This window comes from Ylistrum balloti, unplaced genomic scaffold (genome assembly GCF_031769215.1).
Source record: "Ylistrum balloti isolate Yb309-2 unplaced genomic scaffold, AGI_CSIRO_Ybal_v1 Utg369916, whole genome shotgun sequence".
NCBI lineage: Eukaryota > Metazoa > Mollusca > Bivalvia > Pectinida > Pectinidae > Ylistrum > Ylistrum balloti.
Window position 1 is genome coordinate 1201716 of NW_026782036.1, and position 18383 is coordinate 1220098.

General features: G+C 33.7%; 2 protein-coding genes across 2 annotated transcripts; both read left to right on the forward strand.

Moving 5' to 3' along the window:
- The first annotated feature begins 4192 nt into the window (after positions 1-4192).
- Positions 4193-10644, forward strand: LOC132546807 (uncharacterized). Its single transcript, XM_060210523.1, has 6 exons — positions 4193-4288; positions 8348-8497; positions 9456-9546; positions 9750-9894; positions 10229-10413; positions 10580-10644. The coding sequence occupies exons 1-6, from the start codon at positions 4193-4195 to the stop codon at positions 10642-10644; spliced, it is 732 nt and encodes a 243-aa protein (XP_060066506.1).
- A 2478-nt stretch (positions 10645-13122) lies between these two features.
- Positions 13123-18021, forward strand: LOC132546808 (uncharacterized). The gene is made up of 7 exons (XM_060210524.1): positions 13123-13231; positions 13366-13451; positions 14145-14294; positions 14732-14885; positions 15256-15400; positions 15918-16096; positions 17936-18021. The coding sequence occupies exons 1-7, from the start codon at positions 13123-13125 to the stop codon at positions 18019-18021; spliced, it is 909 nt and encodes a 302-aa protein (XP_060066507.1).
- Positions 18022-18383: the final 362 nt, after the last annotated feature.

Sequence of the window (18383 nt, forward strand, 5' to 3'; positions counted from 1 at the left end):
GTGAAAAAATGTTACATGTATTTCAAATACTCACCTGGGAGACAAATATGATGAAGTACTTAATATGGTTGAAAAATATCAAAGAACAGCTCTCGCAAAAAGCAAATGTGGTCGAATTTTTTAGGAAGTGATGCTAAGATGTGTTCACCACGTTGTAAGACAACCTGGTCAGCAGTACTGACCTGAGCACTTATCTCAAAAAGCTTCAACCTTTTTGTAGGCAAAATATCTTGGAAAGTTTTGGAAAGTTCGCGTTTCAGAGTTGTTGGGTTATGGTCAAAAAGGGTACAGTTACTATTTTTAGAATATTGTTGTCAGTTTTTGCCATCGCTGGAGGAATTTTCATTAATTTTTTTTAAAAACTTACAAAACATCACATTCTTTTGGAGAAATTTTCAGGGTTGTACGTTGAAGGCCAGGGCGACTATTTGGAAGAAAGGGTTGTCACCTTAATTCCTGGAATTACTCAATTTTCACATTTATAAAACAAATCATTATCTCAGACATGTTCTAGTTTCAGGGTTGTGAGGAAAGGTCAAGACCACCATTACTATTTTTAGAAAAATCGTTATCAGTCTGTCGGCTTTATTCCATACTGGATTTTGACTTTGATAAAATTTCAAATTTACAAAATTACCAATATATATTATTACACATCGCTAATGAAACTGTATTGTCAGGTTGTATAACGTATTTACTGCATTTTCCCCATTAACATCAATTTCAAACTAATTGTGTACTTTTTCCTTTTCACATTGTTAATATCAAGCAACACCTTCTTTATAAATCGGTATAATATGATAGCATCTGCGGGTTGGTAGGAGAAATGTACTGCTTTAGCAATACGCGGTTATAATTAATAACAGCTTGAATGCCCTAATAGGATAAACAAACATTCTAAAGTAAATATAAACTAGTGTCAGATAAATATGTTTGTGATATTTTTTTTTTCAAAACTACATTTTAGGTGGCGTTCCGCCATGGATTATAACTTCAAAATTATTTCGTTATCTACATTTACAGGGTTTGAAATTAACTATATACAACTAGCAAAATTCCAGCTAAAATCTAGTAATTGCTAGCTGGAAAATAATGAACTAGCAAAATTTTGCGAGTGGAAATGAACTATACCTAATCACTATTTTTGACGAAACATAATTGCTAGTTTGTTCATCATTTTTGTTAGTGGAAATTTTAGGCACTAGCAATGGTTTAAAACAGTTAATTACGACCCCTGCATTTATATATATATATATATGCAGCATCAATGAAGAAGAAATATTTGAAAAGCGATGGGCAAATTGTCTGTTTTATACCCATTCAGTCATTGGGAGAGATACACAAAAGTTAACATTGTTATACGAAGAAAGAGAAAAACAGGATTGTTAACATTTTGAAAGAAAAAATGAAGAGTTTCTCAATCATCCATAGTCGTTTAATTTTCAATATTGAGATACAAGAAATAGAACTTTCTCACGGGATTATTATTGGACAAATTTCTCTAAATACTGTAGAAGTAATCAAAATTTTAGTTAAGTTAATCATATCTTGTAGTCGTCAAACAACAAATGGTTTGTGTAAACCTAAAGCTTTCTGATTTCAGAATATTTTATTGTCTTGGTGGTATTGACAATAGGAATTGGGCAACAGGCAGAGCCTATGAAAGCCCTCTCCTTACAGTGCATAAACAAGTATACAGACACATCAATCAAAATTAAAGATAACAGATAATAATAATATTAGGAATAAGAATGTAGAAGATTGATTCAAATGGATGATTATATAACAGAAATGCAAAATAGGCATCACCATCATTTGTATTATTGAGTTCCAGAGCAGTAACATAAACTAAAAAGTACAATTAGGTATCACAAGATATTACAAGACTGGGTCAAAATATGTCCATTTGTGGTGGGACAGGCTGCAGGTTCAAACAGTCCATTTGCACACAATCCTGAGCTGAGTCCCTAAAATGGACAGGCGGACCCACACTTGAGACATGAAATACAAATGAAAGATAGAAAAGATAGAAGTATAGAATGGGATGTACATTTGCTAAAACAGGCGACCAGTGTCAGTTATGAATCTCTGAACTATATCAAGAATAAATTTATTCATGTTTGCATCAAGTATAGGAGAACCTTTAAGAAATGTATCAATTGTAGGAGGTATAGAATCACTAAGGTCAGAAAGGGAATTGAAGAGGAGTTGTGTCTGGTTAGTAAAGAAAGGACAGTGGAAAAAGAAGCGAGTACAATCTTCAACTGGGTGGCCACAGTTACAGGCAGGGTTATCTTTCAGGTGGGAATTGAATAAATCAAAATTCAGATTACTTGCAGAGTTTCTTATTTGACATAAAATTATGTTAGCTTTTCTTTGTCCTTTATATTTGAAATTTTCGTTACAGTGGAAAGGAGGAATGGTAGCTTGCTGTGATAAAAAAGTTTTTTTATCGCATAAATAGAAGTTAATGAGGGATACAGACAAGATGGACCATTCCATTCATTCATGAGTTTTGGAAAGAAGCTAGTGCTATATTGACAAGTTCTTGTATGGGGCACATCAAACAATCTATTGTGTCGAAGTGGATAAGGAGCAGTATTATTGTTTATAAAAGGTTGGATAGAATCAAATACATGAGGAGGGCATCTGTTATTTAAACCTAAAGCTTATTGATAACGTCTATCTTTCTATCTGTCTATCTTGAGCTATTTATCTATTCTTGTCGTCCGAGTACAAGTTATATTGGGTCCAGGCCGAGGGAGAGGTGTACAAAACTTCACGTAATATCATTTATGTCAAAAAGCTTAATAACGTAACATTAGCGTCAGAGTATTACAATTTTGGTATGTAACCTATATGCTTACAAACTAGATCAATCTAACATATTATTTTATCTAAAAAAACAAACAAAACAAACAAGAAAATGCCAGTTATAATTCAAACTCAATCTTTACAAAATAAGGGTATTATATGAACAAAAGGAAGATTTAAACGGAGTCTACTGTACAATGAGGATAAGACCAGGTGTTCCGGAAGTGCAACCGTCTTCTGATATAAATCCTGATAAATCTTGCTTTACGGATCCAGTGGTACATACACAGCGCTCTGACTGGTCAAAATGGTGCTTTTATGAACGACATTTTATGAATGGAAGTAGTAATTTCAAATCTGAACTTCTTGGGGCGCAATGACTCAAATGTCATAGAAATATTGAAGGTAGATATATCAAAATTCTATTTTTATGTTTTTATATATAGCTAATGCTCCTGTCTAAAAGTTTTACAACTGTCTGAGAGTTGAATGATGGTTTTATTATCACACGATACTACATATTGAATCGTCTAACATGGAATGCAGATAAATATGCTGTAATATACAAACAAATCAAATGGCTACCGAATCGTAAGAAATAGATTACTCATAAAATAGCTAAAAACCTGTCTCATGCAAGAAACAAAGAACATTTCATGAACAGGTTCCCGACAGAAGAGCTGAATTAATGTTAAAGTTTGGAAACAGGTGGGAAACGACAAACAAGACGCCACTATACAGCTAAACAACCATTTAACTCAAAGTTTGTTCGTTAAAACCAAGACATTGTGACTTTGAGTTACTCTCCGAATCTATTTATGACCATATTTAAATTTTGTTTACATGGCACACGTGGTTGTCGGGAGGGGAATTTGCATGCGGTGCTGTCTGTAATTTTTCCAATTTCCGTACTTATTGCATTAACTTCGAGTATTAAGAGAATGTTTAAGGTATGCATTCGAAAAATAATCTGTCTTTTAAATGAAAGAATACCCATCGAAAAAATAAATTATAGGATAATTATATCATACTTATAAAACTAACCTACCATGGTTGACGTCTTACGGCAGAAAATCTTCAAAATAAAACGTTAAATGTATAGTTAACTCCGTTTTGTCAAATCGTTAAAGTTTCATCATATTTCTGCTCTGAATCCATTAGTGTATTCGGAGTAGCCCTAATTTTCTCCTTTCAAGGTTGACCTAGAAAGCAGTGTTGAGAACCTTCATGTAGGTAGATTTTGGACGCCTTTAGTCAGGTGACGGCCTGCGTTATCTATCTTCGTTCCGTTATATAATCTTTTGATAGCCAGTACGAGAGTTCTACATATATATAACACTATTAATCATACCTCTTTCTCTGTACGTCATCTGTGACAATGCAGGTTCTCTACATACTCTCTTTGGCAACGCTGGCCTTCGGGGCACAAAACCACGACATCCTTAATCTTTACAAAAACAATTACAACGGTGATGTAAGTATATACATTATTTCAGGAACATTAGTGTGTAAATGACATTTTACAAGACTTTGATCAGAATAAGGATAATCCACGTGGAAAAGGAAATTGTTGTTGTGGTAACCAAATTATCAGATTATCGACATGGATAATGTTTCATTTTAGTACTTTCATAATTGTAAATCTATATCACTGCACTGATGCATTTATTATCACATAACCTTGCTCGATGTATAAGGTCACATTTGTGATTCTGTATCTACCGTAGTTAGAAAAATGTGTATGATCACTGCATGTTTTCCACAGTACAACGGAATAGTTGGTTTTCCATTGTCTTTTTATTGTCAACCGAAAGCAATGCATGTTTATATAGTCTAGACGAAAACTACATTGCAAATGTTTGTGCTCATATCTCTTCTTTTCGTCAATACAAACCAGATAATGGCTGATTCTATCGCCTGCTATAGCTATTGGTCTTCAGAAACCCTGTGTTTCGTGTCCGCCTTTGTTTTACAAATTTGTATAGCTGCCTTATATATTTTAAGTCGAGGTAGACCATTAGATTTTACTTCATACCAATAGATGTTTTAGTCCGAACATATCACATCGTCATGTTATGTTCAAGCGTCAAGAAAATCTAACAATTCAATTATATTTATTGTCAATACTTCAGCCAAAGGACAACTTAACAGTTTGTGCTCCAGCCATATATTATTTTGGACAAAAGGTTATTCAAACCTAATTATTGAGTTTTTATCATAATTACTTTTTAATACATAATAGTGTACTTGTGTACGTTGCCAAAAACAAAAATAACAATAAGAGTTGCAGGGTATGTTGATTTTGTCTAAAAAGTAGTAAAAAAGTACAATTAATGTTAGATACAGTGGAATGAAATACAACTACAATAGAATCCCACAGCTATTTCGTCCTTCCAAGAGTAGTCAATGATGCTAAATGCCTACGTTGTTGATATCTAAAAGAAGAAAAAGCAAAATCTAAGTCGGTTGATGTCAATATTGGAAACCAGATAGGGAGGTTAACTACCCTCATCCCAAAATTAAATAAATTTCAATATTTTCAGTATTGAATGACCTGAATCAGAACTGATTTGCGTATGAAACATTAACAGCTATTGTTTATAATCCATGTTTACATACGTGGAGAAACCTGTCCTATCTGACAAATGAGCTGGTAATACTTCCTTAGTCAGTAATGTGTTCTGACGGTGATACATATATGTATGTTAGATAGCCTTCGGGATGTCTGACATGGTAACATCAACAATGCAAGTCTTCAAACACACCGACACATCTGTTTAGGAACCAAACACGTTAATTTATTGTCTTAGTTATAGAGTACCACAAGTCCTATACCTTGCTATTTACTCAGTTTTCCGGATAATAGAATACTTAAACATATAATCAAATAATAAAGTTAAGAAAAATACAAAAAATGATTTCAATACAACTTTATTTACACCACCATGATATAAGCACCGTTCTACTTGTGAGCAAACTAAGGTTGTTGTGGACCTCCTTGTAGTACTTGTAATTCTTCTGAAATCATTATATATATTAGATATACGAAAATAACATTGGCCTTCTAGTGCACATCGCCCTCTAGATTTTGATATTTCTTTCGATCGTTTTTTATTTTCCTCAGTCACTTCTAGGCTTTAATGTTGAAGCCCTTACCATTACTTAAGAGTATTTAATTCTAATTTGAAATCAAAAGTGTTATTCACTTGTGTGTTTCTTCTATAATCTAATACAAAAGGTAGCTGATGTGTGCCTACCTTACTGAACAATTTATTGGAGGCTTGTCGAATGTCTTTCAGAACAAAAATAAATGTATACCTTTTTAGTTTTCTTTCTTTTCATATCACGTCCTCGGTATGAAAAACAAAATCGACAACAAAAATACAGACATGTCATTTAAATCTTCAGTCAACTCAACAGAGTTTTACTCTTCCGGAACATCTTATCTAATTTTCCTTGTACTTTTTCAGGAGTATCCGTGTAAACCTTTCTTTTGTTCATATTTTGCCCGGGTTTTATGGAATTTGAGTTTGAATTAATTCTGATCATGTTGTCATGTTGGTATTTTATTGTTGTTATTCGCCACTTAAGCAAAATGAAATAAACATTCTCCAAAAGCATGAGCGAAAAATCATCTTTTCAAAGCTCTGTTAATTCTGGAAAACTATTAGTGATGATGCAAGCAATGTAGCGCCTTCACATCGGAATTTTTCTTCGGCGTCTATAGCTCGCGACGCCATTCTTGTCAATTTGTGCCTTAATTTGGTAGACGATGTCTACTAGTTTCATCAATGAAGCGTCAAAGCTGAAATGTGATCAATGGAAGCCATTTACGATGACAACCTTAGACGTTACAATTACGAAGCATTTGAGAAACCCATGATCAGCGTAATCGCGTGTGGTCTAGCATTATACAGCTCAAATATGCAACTATTTGCAATATGGGCCGACAATGTGATTGTCGGACAAAATGATCAGATTTTTATCATTAAATGCGTCGTCCATTGCCACAACAACTGTCCTTTGGGCTTCCGTAATATCAGCTCACACAGTGTTACGAAAACCCTCTCAATTATGTTTTAAAATGTTTAACGCGACGCCTGAAGATTTTTTTAAGTCAATTTCAAGTCAGTCAGATATTTACTTGTCATTAAGGTTCCTCATCGTACAGGAAGACATCTTCTTGGCTCTTCTACTCCGATATCGATGACACGTGATGCAATTCTATTTATCCTGTCTAGGTCTAGTTGGGGGGAGAGGAGTTCCATTCTTAAAGTTGTAAGCGCCACGTGTGCAAGTTGGTTCTTATTTCATACTGGATGTTGGAGGTGGCTTGGTGTTGTTACATACTTTTCTAGAGTATATCATTATTTTGAGTATATATACAATTTTAATGTTTTTTATTCGAATTTAATACCATTAGGACAATAATATTCAAAACTATCTATACAGGCTGGTTCATAGTAACATGTATAACGATGATATGTTCCCGACATTCTGGATATGACGGGTTATCATTATGCAGACAACGGGAAACGAAACAGAGCATGTTCATTGATTTTGCATAAATAACTCGTCATATCTACATAAAAAAACTACGAAGATATCTAAAATATAAAAATACATTTTTTTGATAGATTCAGTGTTATCCCTATATAACAAGGCCAATGCAAAATTGAAATCAAAGAGCTATAAAATACATCAAATCCTTAGGAAAAATATTAATTATAAATTATATCCTCGGCCTCTTTCTGGAATTTGACATGTAACAACACAAACAAACAAAAATGAGAGACAGTGAAGTCTAAGTTTAATACATGACATTTTTAATGAACAATTTTATAAGCAACATGAATTAGTTTTGAAAAACAGGTCTACAATATCATTTATATCTTATTTGAAGTTTTACATAATTATTTACAGGGTTTATTTTCTGAAATCTTAATAAAAATTCTTAGATTAGTGAAAAACAAAACAAAAAACAAAACAAAAAACCCAAAATCTAAAATCGAAAAAAGACACACACATACAAAAGGGATTTGAAATAGCAAATTCACAGAACACGAAATTTAGATAAGAAAATATAAAAAAAAATCGCCCATTTAAAGGATGTTGCAAGGCAACATATTTAATTGTTATATCATAACTAATATGAATAAAAAGACCGACAGTGCAAATTATCGTCTTCTCTTTCATTGATAAAAGACAAATGTACAATGCCAGGATTTACATTGCAGGTATCGTATATGAAGCGGAAGACGCTTACCCTTCCGGAGTAATTGATGTTTTTTTTCTTGTATTTTTCAAAGGATCTCCGTGTATTTCTGGATTACATTTTGTAAGGTAGACATGATGATTTTTTCTATTTCTACAACACTGGATTTCATAGGTCTCGTTGATCGTTAGGAGGATAGCGGTAATACAGTTACAGGAAGATGACCACACCCTTATGTAAGTGCTGACCGTGGCTCCACCCTTTGAAGACATATAAACCGATAATAACGAACTGTTCCAGATATTTTTTCTGTTACAGGGTACCTATTATGGAGTTGGGTCTAGCGGAACATGTAGTTATACACCCCCAGACCTTCCTCCTGTAGCTAAAAATCCAGCCATTACCGATCTCGTGGCCCTAAACAGCCCACAATTCTTCGGATCTCTAGCATGTGGCATGTGTTTCACGGTAAGTAGTAAGTATATGAATTGAGAAGCAAGTTCAATACTCAATAATGACGAACCAGATACTTCCTGTGTACGTGCTTACATTGAAAATATGCTTGATTGCTTGTTGTGAAGAATGTTTACCTAACGAATACCTATTACCGGTCTTTAATGATGCGAGTTTATACTTGTATTACCGACTTATGTCGATCTGAAGTGATGTGAATTCATACCGACCTAGGTCGATCTGAAGTGATGTGAATTCATACTTGTATGTGTGGTACTACCGACTTATGTCGATCTGAAGTGATGTGAGTTCATAATTGTATGTATGGTACTACCGACCTAGGTCGATCTGAAGTGATGTGAATTCATATTTGTATGTGTGGTACTACCGACCTAGGTCGATCTGAAGTGATGTGAGTGTATACTTGTATGTGTGGTACTACCGACCTAGGTCGATCTGAAGTGATGTGAGTGTATACTTGTATGTGTGGTACTACCGACCTAGGTCGATCTGAAGTGATGTGAATTCATACTTGTATGTGTGGTACTACCGACCTACGTCGATCTGAAGTGATGTGAATTTATACTTGTATGTGTGGTATTACCGACCTAGGTCGATCTGAAGTGATGTTAATTAATACTTGTATGTTTACCTATTAATTAACGGCTACTGTGTTTCCTATAATCACGATATCTGAAGAAATATTTATATCTTGCCCATGTACCACAAATTACCTGGAATGTACTGCGACCAGAATGAATTGTCACACTGAAATGTAAGAGGACCTCTTAGGTATGCTCGCCTGTGATTGGCTAAGTCTATAGATAACAGTATACGTACAATGACGTCAGAATGCATCAACCGAAGTTATTATTCAATTGGTGAACACGACTAATCTATATGGCGGAGCAAATTTCAGTATAGCCAATGTAATAAATCTGCTTATCAATATGGTATTTTCCTACTTGTGCAGGTCAGCGGGTCTGGTCATGGTCTAGGTAATGACCCAATTACCGGTAAACACATTGTCTTTGTCAAGGATTTGTGTCCGGAATGTCATGCTGGTGGGTACTCGTCATTATTACACGATCGTGCTTAATATACTCCAGTTTAGTTCTGAATGTAAATATTATTTTTTATTATGAATAAAGACGGTCCTTTCAGTCTGCATCTAATGTTTCGTATTAGTAACATAATCAGTTACATTGATTTTATAAGCAACTTTTGTGAACAGTCGAGATACCTAAACATCATTTTCATTATACAGGGTCTGTGGATTTTGCCAAGAATGGAGATGGTAGATGGGGAATTTCTATCCGAGCTATCCAATGTCCAGTCGGTAACACTAAAATCGAATACAAATTCCAGGGCAGCAACGATTATTACTTAAAATTACAAATCCGTAATGCAAGGTAAAATGGCAATTTTTTTCAGTAAACATATACACAGGAAACAAATAACAAATCTAAATTATACGAGAAACAAATTGTCCTTTCGCTGTGCAGTATGTTTCACTACAAAAATTGGATCACAATGATACCGTGCGTGTAATTTGCATTGATTGTTATGACTTATGAACGACATCATAACTAACGTTATAGAATTAAGTTGTCATGGTGTTGAATAATTAAGAAACTATTTTAATTTGTTTTTTTCCCTTTTTAAAATGTCTTTATCATCCATATGGTATATATATGTGTATACTTAACATTTGGACTCTTGGGATGTATACTTTCTTCATCACAGAATTCCAGCAACACAAGTAGAGATGCGACAGAAGAGTATGCAGTATGCCAGTTTCCGACACACCAGTGACGGGTTCTGGGTCATGGGATCTGGCTTTGATAAACCGGTCCAGTATCCAATACACCTTCGTCTTACAGCAGCTAATGGAGAGCGAATCATTGACACCATCCATATGACACACATTGGTATGTCAGAGTCTTAACTGATAAGACACTGTGGTCACAGAAACAAATTTGAACACGTGTCAGCTTTGATAGGCAAATTGTCTTTTTAATCACGTTATTGTCATTTTCTTTATACCTTATTTTGTTTCATTATACCAGGCAATTTCTACTGTCTTTTTTTTTATAGTGAATGAAGTTGTGCTTCATGGAACAGGAAAACAATTCAGTCTTGACAGCAGCCTACCACACTAGTCTGAGAATATCCCAAAACAAAAGTCGACGAAATAAAAACTGTGACAAAAATAAATAAAAATAGACAAAACTTTTTTCATTGATTTCGTGATCTTTTTAACTAATGTGGCTTTTATGTAACTTTTATTATACTTGAAATCCATTAAGGTTTATGAGGGCCTTAAATTAAATGATGTTAGTGTTCTGTTGAACATAACAAAATATCATCTTTATTAAAATAATGTTCACAGAAAAGGGATAGTATCTAGAAAAAAAAGCTTGGGATTTTTCTATTCTATACACTCAGGAATTATTCCAGTAAAAAACTATTAAGAATGAATCAAAATATCGGTCAAAGTGCGAGATTTGGTATCTTGTATTTAATCAGAAATTGCCGATTTGGATGTGCACAACATTAACTAAGAGCATACATTCAGTTTTAGGCTTTGGATTGGTGACTCTTTAACTGATAACTTAGATGCTACACATCAACAGGCCAGCACACCATTATATTGTTATGATTATTTGTTGTTAAAAAACAACTTAAGTACATTATTTGTATAACGCCAGACAGGAAATAAAGAAGAAAACGAAAACAAAAACAGAACATTATCGCGGAAATGTTTTCTTTAAAGTATGGAACAGGTATGGTTGGTGAACAAAGGCCTTGATTTCACAAAACAGCTTAGGATTGAGTAGTCTGTAGAACATTATCATCATGTAGACTTATATAAATATAGAAACAGACAATTAAGGTTTGTTAGAAGTGCGAAATGACACTATTCTACAAGCAATGTTTCTACAACAGTAACGTTAATGCTCAAAGTTGAGAGGTTCCACAACTTTTATTTTTCGTAAAACTAAAGCTTCCATTGGTTTTATCTAGAGTACACCATACAGAAGTTACATCAAGATGCAATGTTATCAGTGTTTTAAGTGATTTTTCTACCGCAGATTTGTAGAATGTACAGCAATGTTTACTTTGTCTATTGCGTGCAAATCCACATAAAAATGTTAACCAATGCAGCAGTACGTGAACCAAAAGTATATAAAATACATATGAGATACATTAAATATTTTAATGATTTTAATCAGCAACAAAAAAGCGAAGGCTTTGGAAGATTGAGTCGATTCCGAACTTTCAGCACTTTGATTTGAGAAAAGCTTAATTTTTCCTGTATAAAGGGAGCTAACTCTGATATATTTGCAAACTTCAAATGATTTTTCCAAAACATGACGAGGAAAAACAAAATCATCCAGTTATGAAATATGTACCTTTTCCTGCAATGTGTTTTTGAAAATCAAAATTTCCCTTCATACTTTATTCAAACAAATGATTAAGTTATTAACATCGAATCCCTACTCGACATCTAAGTTAAAAACATTACGGTCTCTATTGTATCAACTTTCAATATTCTTAATAGTAGCACCAGTTACTTTCATGGCTTGACGCGTTAGTCACATTATGCCATTTTAGGCGAAAGGCGATAAATATTGGAGGTTACGTAACTGAACAACAAGCGGAAGGCCAGCCCCATGTTCTTCAAAGCAAATGACACGAAGTGTCTTGGCCAAGAACAGATCCTATATGTCGGCTTTATGAGAATCACAAACCGAACTCTGTAGAAATAGAACCATACACCATACATGTAGGTCTTCAGCTGTGATTCCAAAGGTCATAAGCAGGATTTGAAATATTCGTCGTGTATGGGTCAAATAAAAGTAAATATCAAAATCTATTTGCACCCGACATTGATTCTACTATATTAAAAAATACATGTTCCGATGACGAATACAGAACAACATGTATCCCCTGTCTTTTACTGGACGAAGTCGTCCGCCGGAAGTTACGTAATGATATTCATACATTTGTGCTTGTGTATGATAGGATAATGTGGGTTTTGTACATTCTTTTACTGTTGGTCTTGTGCACTGCGGCCCAGAATCAGGACATTTTGAACCTTTACAGGAATACTTTCACTGGTGACGTAAGTACCAACAAATTGATGATTGACAATTTCACGAAATACATATAGTGTTACATGTATATACAGTAATGTATAATGTTGTACAATGTAAAATCCTAATTGTATGGAGGAGTGTAAAGGCAAGCTAAATCTATTCATCAGGGATCCATATTGTTCTGTACCAAAAGTTGTTTACATGTTGAGTTTCGGACCTCTGATTTATGAAGGGAATAACAGTGTTAACAAAAGTGTTAAGATTTTTAAAAGAGAAATACATTATGAACTTTATCTAAGAAGAAAGGCTTCAGACTCTAAACTCGGATTTTCTGATATAAAACAATAGGAAGATATATTGTTCAGACTTTGACAAGCAATATTAATCCATTCGTTAAACCGAGGATTATTTCTAAAATTAAACACAGAAAACAGATACAATTTGAAATGAACTGAAAAAGGTGGGAGGAGGTTAGAATTTAGACAACGCAAATATTCACGGAAACAGAACTTAATAAATCAAAATCCTCTTCAAAAGATGAGGTTTGACGTAACACTGAAACATCGGCTTGGAAACAATGGTCAAACACATCTGTCGTACGACCACATGACAGACAGTAATGTGACGTCACATAGCAATACAGAGGGTCAGTGATCCTGGCACGAGTTTAGATGATTTGCGTCTCGTCCTCATTATTTAATGTATATTTGGAAATACTGTATAGCTACTTTCTGTCAGAATTATGTAAATCTGCATCAATGGTCCATATTTGACAACCAGATAATGGTTTTCAGAATCTGTGTATCATGCCATCTGTGGTGACACTTATTGGCTTCCGTAGACAGACACAACACAAATTAGGCACGGTGAGATGTATAAATCTACATTATTGTTAATTCACGTCAGTGACATCCACAAGTAATTAACGTTATACAGGGAGTTTTATATAAAGATGTTTTCAAAATATTCATAAATTCCCCTTGTAGTCATAAATATCAAATAAATATCCGACAGAAAACCAAGACAAGATTTATTGTGAATATATTTCTGTTACGGCGTGAACATATTTTCTTCTAAAAACGATCATTATGATAAGAAGCGATTATTAGTGCTATGTAGTCTTTTTCTGTTTCTTTTATTTTAGATGTTTTTATTTTCTGTTTTATGTACACTGAGTTGCAACGTGTCTGTCATGTTATACACGCCAGCCAAAGGGATCGAGATGGAAATCAAGTGAAAGATATTTTTTTAAACGAAGATATAAATAACAACAATTATTTTAAAATATAGTTTCTCCCCTTTCCTTTTATTATAATTGTCTATCTAAACACTTTTACTTCTAATTAATATTCAATGAAATTTATGTCTAAAATAAAACATTAAATAATTGACTGACATGTGTTTCTGCTGAGCGTTAAATCGCATTTGCCTGAAAATAAACAATTGACTCATGGCATGTTGAGAACCTCGTCCGAAAAAAATGATAGCTCGCTATATATTTAGTTATATACAATATGTCTGATTGTTTGTTAAGTGGTAAAGTTTATGTTACATTACAGGGTACTTACTACTGGTACACAGAGGACGGTACATGCAGTTACCCACCACCAGAACTACCGCCGGTAGCTAAACATCCCGGCATCACAGACTTTGTGGCCCTTAATAGACCCCAATTTTTCGGATCTCTGGCGTGCGGCATGTGTTTTTCTGTAAATATGAGTTTTCTTACACATACAAATACATATGTATATAGTTTGTGGATTGTAGTCACTGAAATTGTGCAATGATACAGTTCTTTTGTAAAATTTCTTAAATATGTGGTCAGTTATATAAGAATAGATACATTTACGACAAATCAAAGTTATACTAAACAACGTTTTTTAAAAGTGTATTGGATAGTTACAAAAGTAGCCTGACTTGTTGAAATATGAAATAGGTGTCCAGTGATTGACCGAGGTTTCTGGACTCACTAAAAATTGAAGACCCCATTTCATTTCTCAGTGTTTTAGACTCATCAAAATTTTATTTTACATCTGTGTTCTGGACTCGTCTTTATAACTGATACAGGAAATACTGGTGCCATATTAAGTACTATAACTGTTAAGGTAACTTTCCATTTCATGGTATTGACATGTATTATATACAGGTAAATGGGTCAGGCGTTGGATTAGGACTCAATCCCATCATTGGACAACACATCGTGTTTGTCAAGGACATGTGTCCGGAATGTAAAACAGGTATGGCCATGGGCATGAAAGTCTGTCGAGGGTTATTTTTCACATTCGAGACGGGGCTGGCGGGTGGGTTGGGAGGGGGATATAGACTTAAAAGAAATTAACAGCGTGTTAACGAATTCATATTTTTGCAACAGTGCAATATTAACGAAAAAGGATGCAAAACACATTTTAGTGAGTTATATAGATATTTATCTTAAACACCAGACTACATTAAATGTTCGTTTATACATGCATGCGTTTATATGTATTGTGGTTAAATATACTACTGTCATCATCATAATTTAAATTTAATTAAATTTAAATTAATTTTAATTGATGTAAATATAGTTGTGATACAGAATTAAAAAACTGCCTAAGATAAATACTGATGAAGACTACATGAGGTATCTGAACTTTGAACTTTGTTGACGTTTGGATACTTTAATTGAACCAGGGGATATTGATTTCTCCCAAACTGCCGACGGTAGATGGAATATCTCCTTCCAGGCTATCCAATGTCCAGTTGGAAACACATCCATCGAATATAAGTTACAGGGCAGCAATACATATTACTTGAAACTCCAAGTTCGCAACGCAAGGTATATTCTCGGTCACGTGTATGTATGTACAGAGAATAGCGATATTCCACATGAGGGTTACAAAAAGTTATAAAAACCCTAAGTTTTGCAGAGGCTTTTCATCCCACATACGTAACACTTGGGGATGCAATATCCCTGTCATACACACATAAAAGAGTATGTTTCTTTAATTTTCAAACTGTATATACTTTGATTGACTTGGCGGAAATACTCGAGTTCGAAGTTGTTATTTTTATTTTGTACATCTCTGAGCTAAGTAAAATAGAAGAAATGTGAGGATGTTATCGAGTTTACCACTTGTTTTTTATTATGTTTGAAGGTAGTTTCCACTTTTTTCTTCTGATGAAAAAATATTTCCATTCTTAATGAATGTGTTATCGACTTTTGCTAATCTTTTTCACCTATGATCTAATCTAAGGTCTTAGTATCACTCGTATGTTTGATCGGTAAAACACACGAACGTGCTGTCATGTTAGACAATACATTTTGAAAAAAGCGAATTATCTATAACCCGTAGAATTCCGGCCACATTTGTGGAGATGTCAACTCCGGATTTATCCTGGTTTCCACTCGAGCACACGACTGATGGTTTCTGGGTCGCACGCTTTCCCAAAGGAGTGACGTATCCATTAAACCTGAGACTCACTGCAGCAAATGGCGAGGTCATCCAGGACACACTCTCTATGGACTACATAGGTATGATAGTCTGCCGCTTCAGTTTCCAGGTTTAAAAATAACTCTTTTTTGATTCAGGAATTTCCTGAATGTTGAAGATTTTCGCGGTAGTTTATTCTAGTTTAAATTGTGTTTTATTTAAGTTTCAACTATACATTATGCAAAATAGAAAAGAAAACTAGTTTCATGATACTTATGTAAATCTGTAACCTGATGTTTTTTTAAGTTACAACGTTAGCTATAGGAGTGAAGTAATTTGAACACCAAAACAAACAAAATGATATGGTGTGATATTAGGTTTTGAAGGCAATGAAATTATTTCTGTGACTTTTTATAGAATTGTATAAATTTTACTCTGTTATAATGTTTCATTAAACAAGAATTGTTGTAGAAAAAAGTGGATCAACAAGTGTTTTGCAACAACATCTTTATATTTAGAGGTACATGTAAGAAATAGCGGGTAACTCGTTTCAAATTAATTGGTAAAGATTGGGTCTGGCAGATATTTGGGAACTGCAGACATTAACCCATGAACTCGAAGAAAATTTGTATGGAGTTGATATTTTTCTGAAAGTTCTACAAGTGTATAAATAGAAAAGTGACCTATATTTTTGATATATTTTTGATGAGATCTGAAAAAGTCTGTACTGTTTATTCATACCATGATTTATTGAAGACCGTTTTAGATGCAGTAGGGATACTTTATTGACAAATAGGTTTGTTAAGTGATCTTTCCACAAGTTCCCTAATTTCTTTTGAATTATTCAATTTGTACAGAGTATAAAACACATCTTTCCAAATTTTGTTTGCACATATAGTACTACATTCACTTTGTATTTATCACGGTGTTCATCAACACATCCATATCCTAAGGGATGTAAAAAAATGATTAGACTGGGCTATCAATAATGATTTCATAATATAAATCTTCGAAATTGGGGGTTATTGTTTTATCTGGTATTGATTACAATTTGTAATCAAAATTCAGGGATTTGGGAATATTGTTATGGTTTACATCAAATTCTATACCAAGCAGTGTAAATTTATTGTTGGGATTATTTTAAAATTTACATCAAATTCTATATCTCGTTGCGTAAATTCATTGTTGGGATTTGTGTAAAGTTATGTATTAACGTCACTAATAAAAAAAAAAAGAAAAATGTATGACAATATGTTGTATTTTGATAGGTTAAAAGGGTGATATAGAAATAACTAAAGAATTGAATCAAATTCATTCTCACATTAAAAACCAAATCATCCTTGGCCCAAGGTGAAAATCGCACTATCGCTTAATTTGGGCCGAGGATGAACTCATATCTGTAAAAAGAAAACAAATATATGTATTTAGAATTAATATAAATCGGTTTGATAAAGTTTTTAGGTTTTGAAACATCTCTTGCACATGAAAATTGAACGATTTTTTTCTCAGTAATCACTATGTACTATTTCCTTAATTTAAAATGAGTGTCTGTAGTTGAGAATGTATTACCAGTAAGTCGTTGTTAAACAAGCATATGTCATACTGAAAATGATGTTACTATACCAGTTCACATGAATCAAAGATTGTTGAAGTGAATAGCACACCAGAGCCAGACAATGCATTAAATTCCACCATACAGTAGTTTCGTCTTTCTAGGACTTGTTAATGATGCTAAGGGCCTAAAGATAGAAGCCAAGGAGGTGACTAAGGGAAATGAATATATACCAAAAGTGATCGAGAGAAAAGTCAAAATCTAGACGGCGAGATGCAGCAGTCCCACGATCAAATAAGTACTATAATTAGGTGGGGTATAAAGCAGAAGGAAAGCATTTGCAGTTTTGTTGGTATCTAACATGTAATTTTTTTATTTTCTTTTGTAGTAAATGAAAAGGTTCTTCAAGGAAACGGCGTACAATTCACGCTGGACAACAGCCTTCCCATGTTATCGTATGGAAATAGAAGGTGATTGATAAGGAAGACACCGACGTCAGATTTCCTTTGTGGAATGTTTTTTTTTTTTTTTTTACTTTACTCTGTATCATGTGATGGGTTTAATGTACATAATTAGACACGTCATTTGGTCTCTTTGTTTATTAATAAACTTATCAAAATTTTATTGTTAAATTACTTTTCATATTATCTCTTCTACATCCTTATAATGTTTTATGGTTGTATATTGTTTCGGTTCTGGATACAAGAGGCATATTCATTCAGCTCCATTTTTCATCTTTAATAGGAAATGCTGTCTTCTCTCGTTTGATAATGATGTTTTTCTTTTAAAATCGATAACATTATGGTTTCATCATGAATGGAAATATCAGGAAGTTT

Bases quoted from the DNA above. Each gene is read 5' to 3' on its own strand.
- LOC132546807 (XM_060210523.1), top strand. From the start codon at position 4,193: ATGCAGGTTCTCTACATACTCTCTTTGGCAACGCTGGCCTTCGGGGCA. The intron at 9,547-9,749 runs GTGGGTACTCGT...TTCATTATACAG, and splicing joins GTGTCCGGAATGTCATGCTG to GGTCTGTGGATTTTGCCAAG. The intron at 10,414-10,579 runs GTATGTCAGAGT...TTTTTTTTATAG, and splicing joins CATCCATATGACACACATTG to TGAATGAAGTTGTGCTTCAT.
- LOC132546808 (XM_060210524.1), top strand. From the start codon at position 13,123: ATGAGGTTTGACGTAACACTGAAACATCGGCTTGGAAACAATGGTCAA. The intron at 13,452-14,144 runs GTGAGATGTATA...GTTACATTACAG, and splicing joins CACAACACAAATTAGGCACG to GGTACTTACTACTGGTACAC. The intron at 15,401-15,917 runs GTATATTCTCGG...TATAACCCGTAG, and splicing joins CTCCAAGTTCGCAACGCAAG to AATTCCGGCCACATTTGTGG.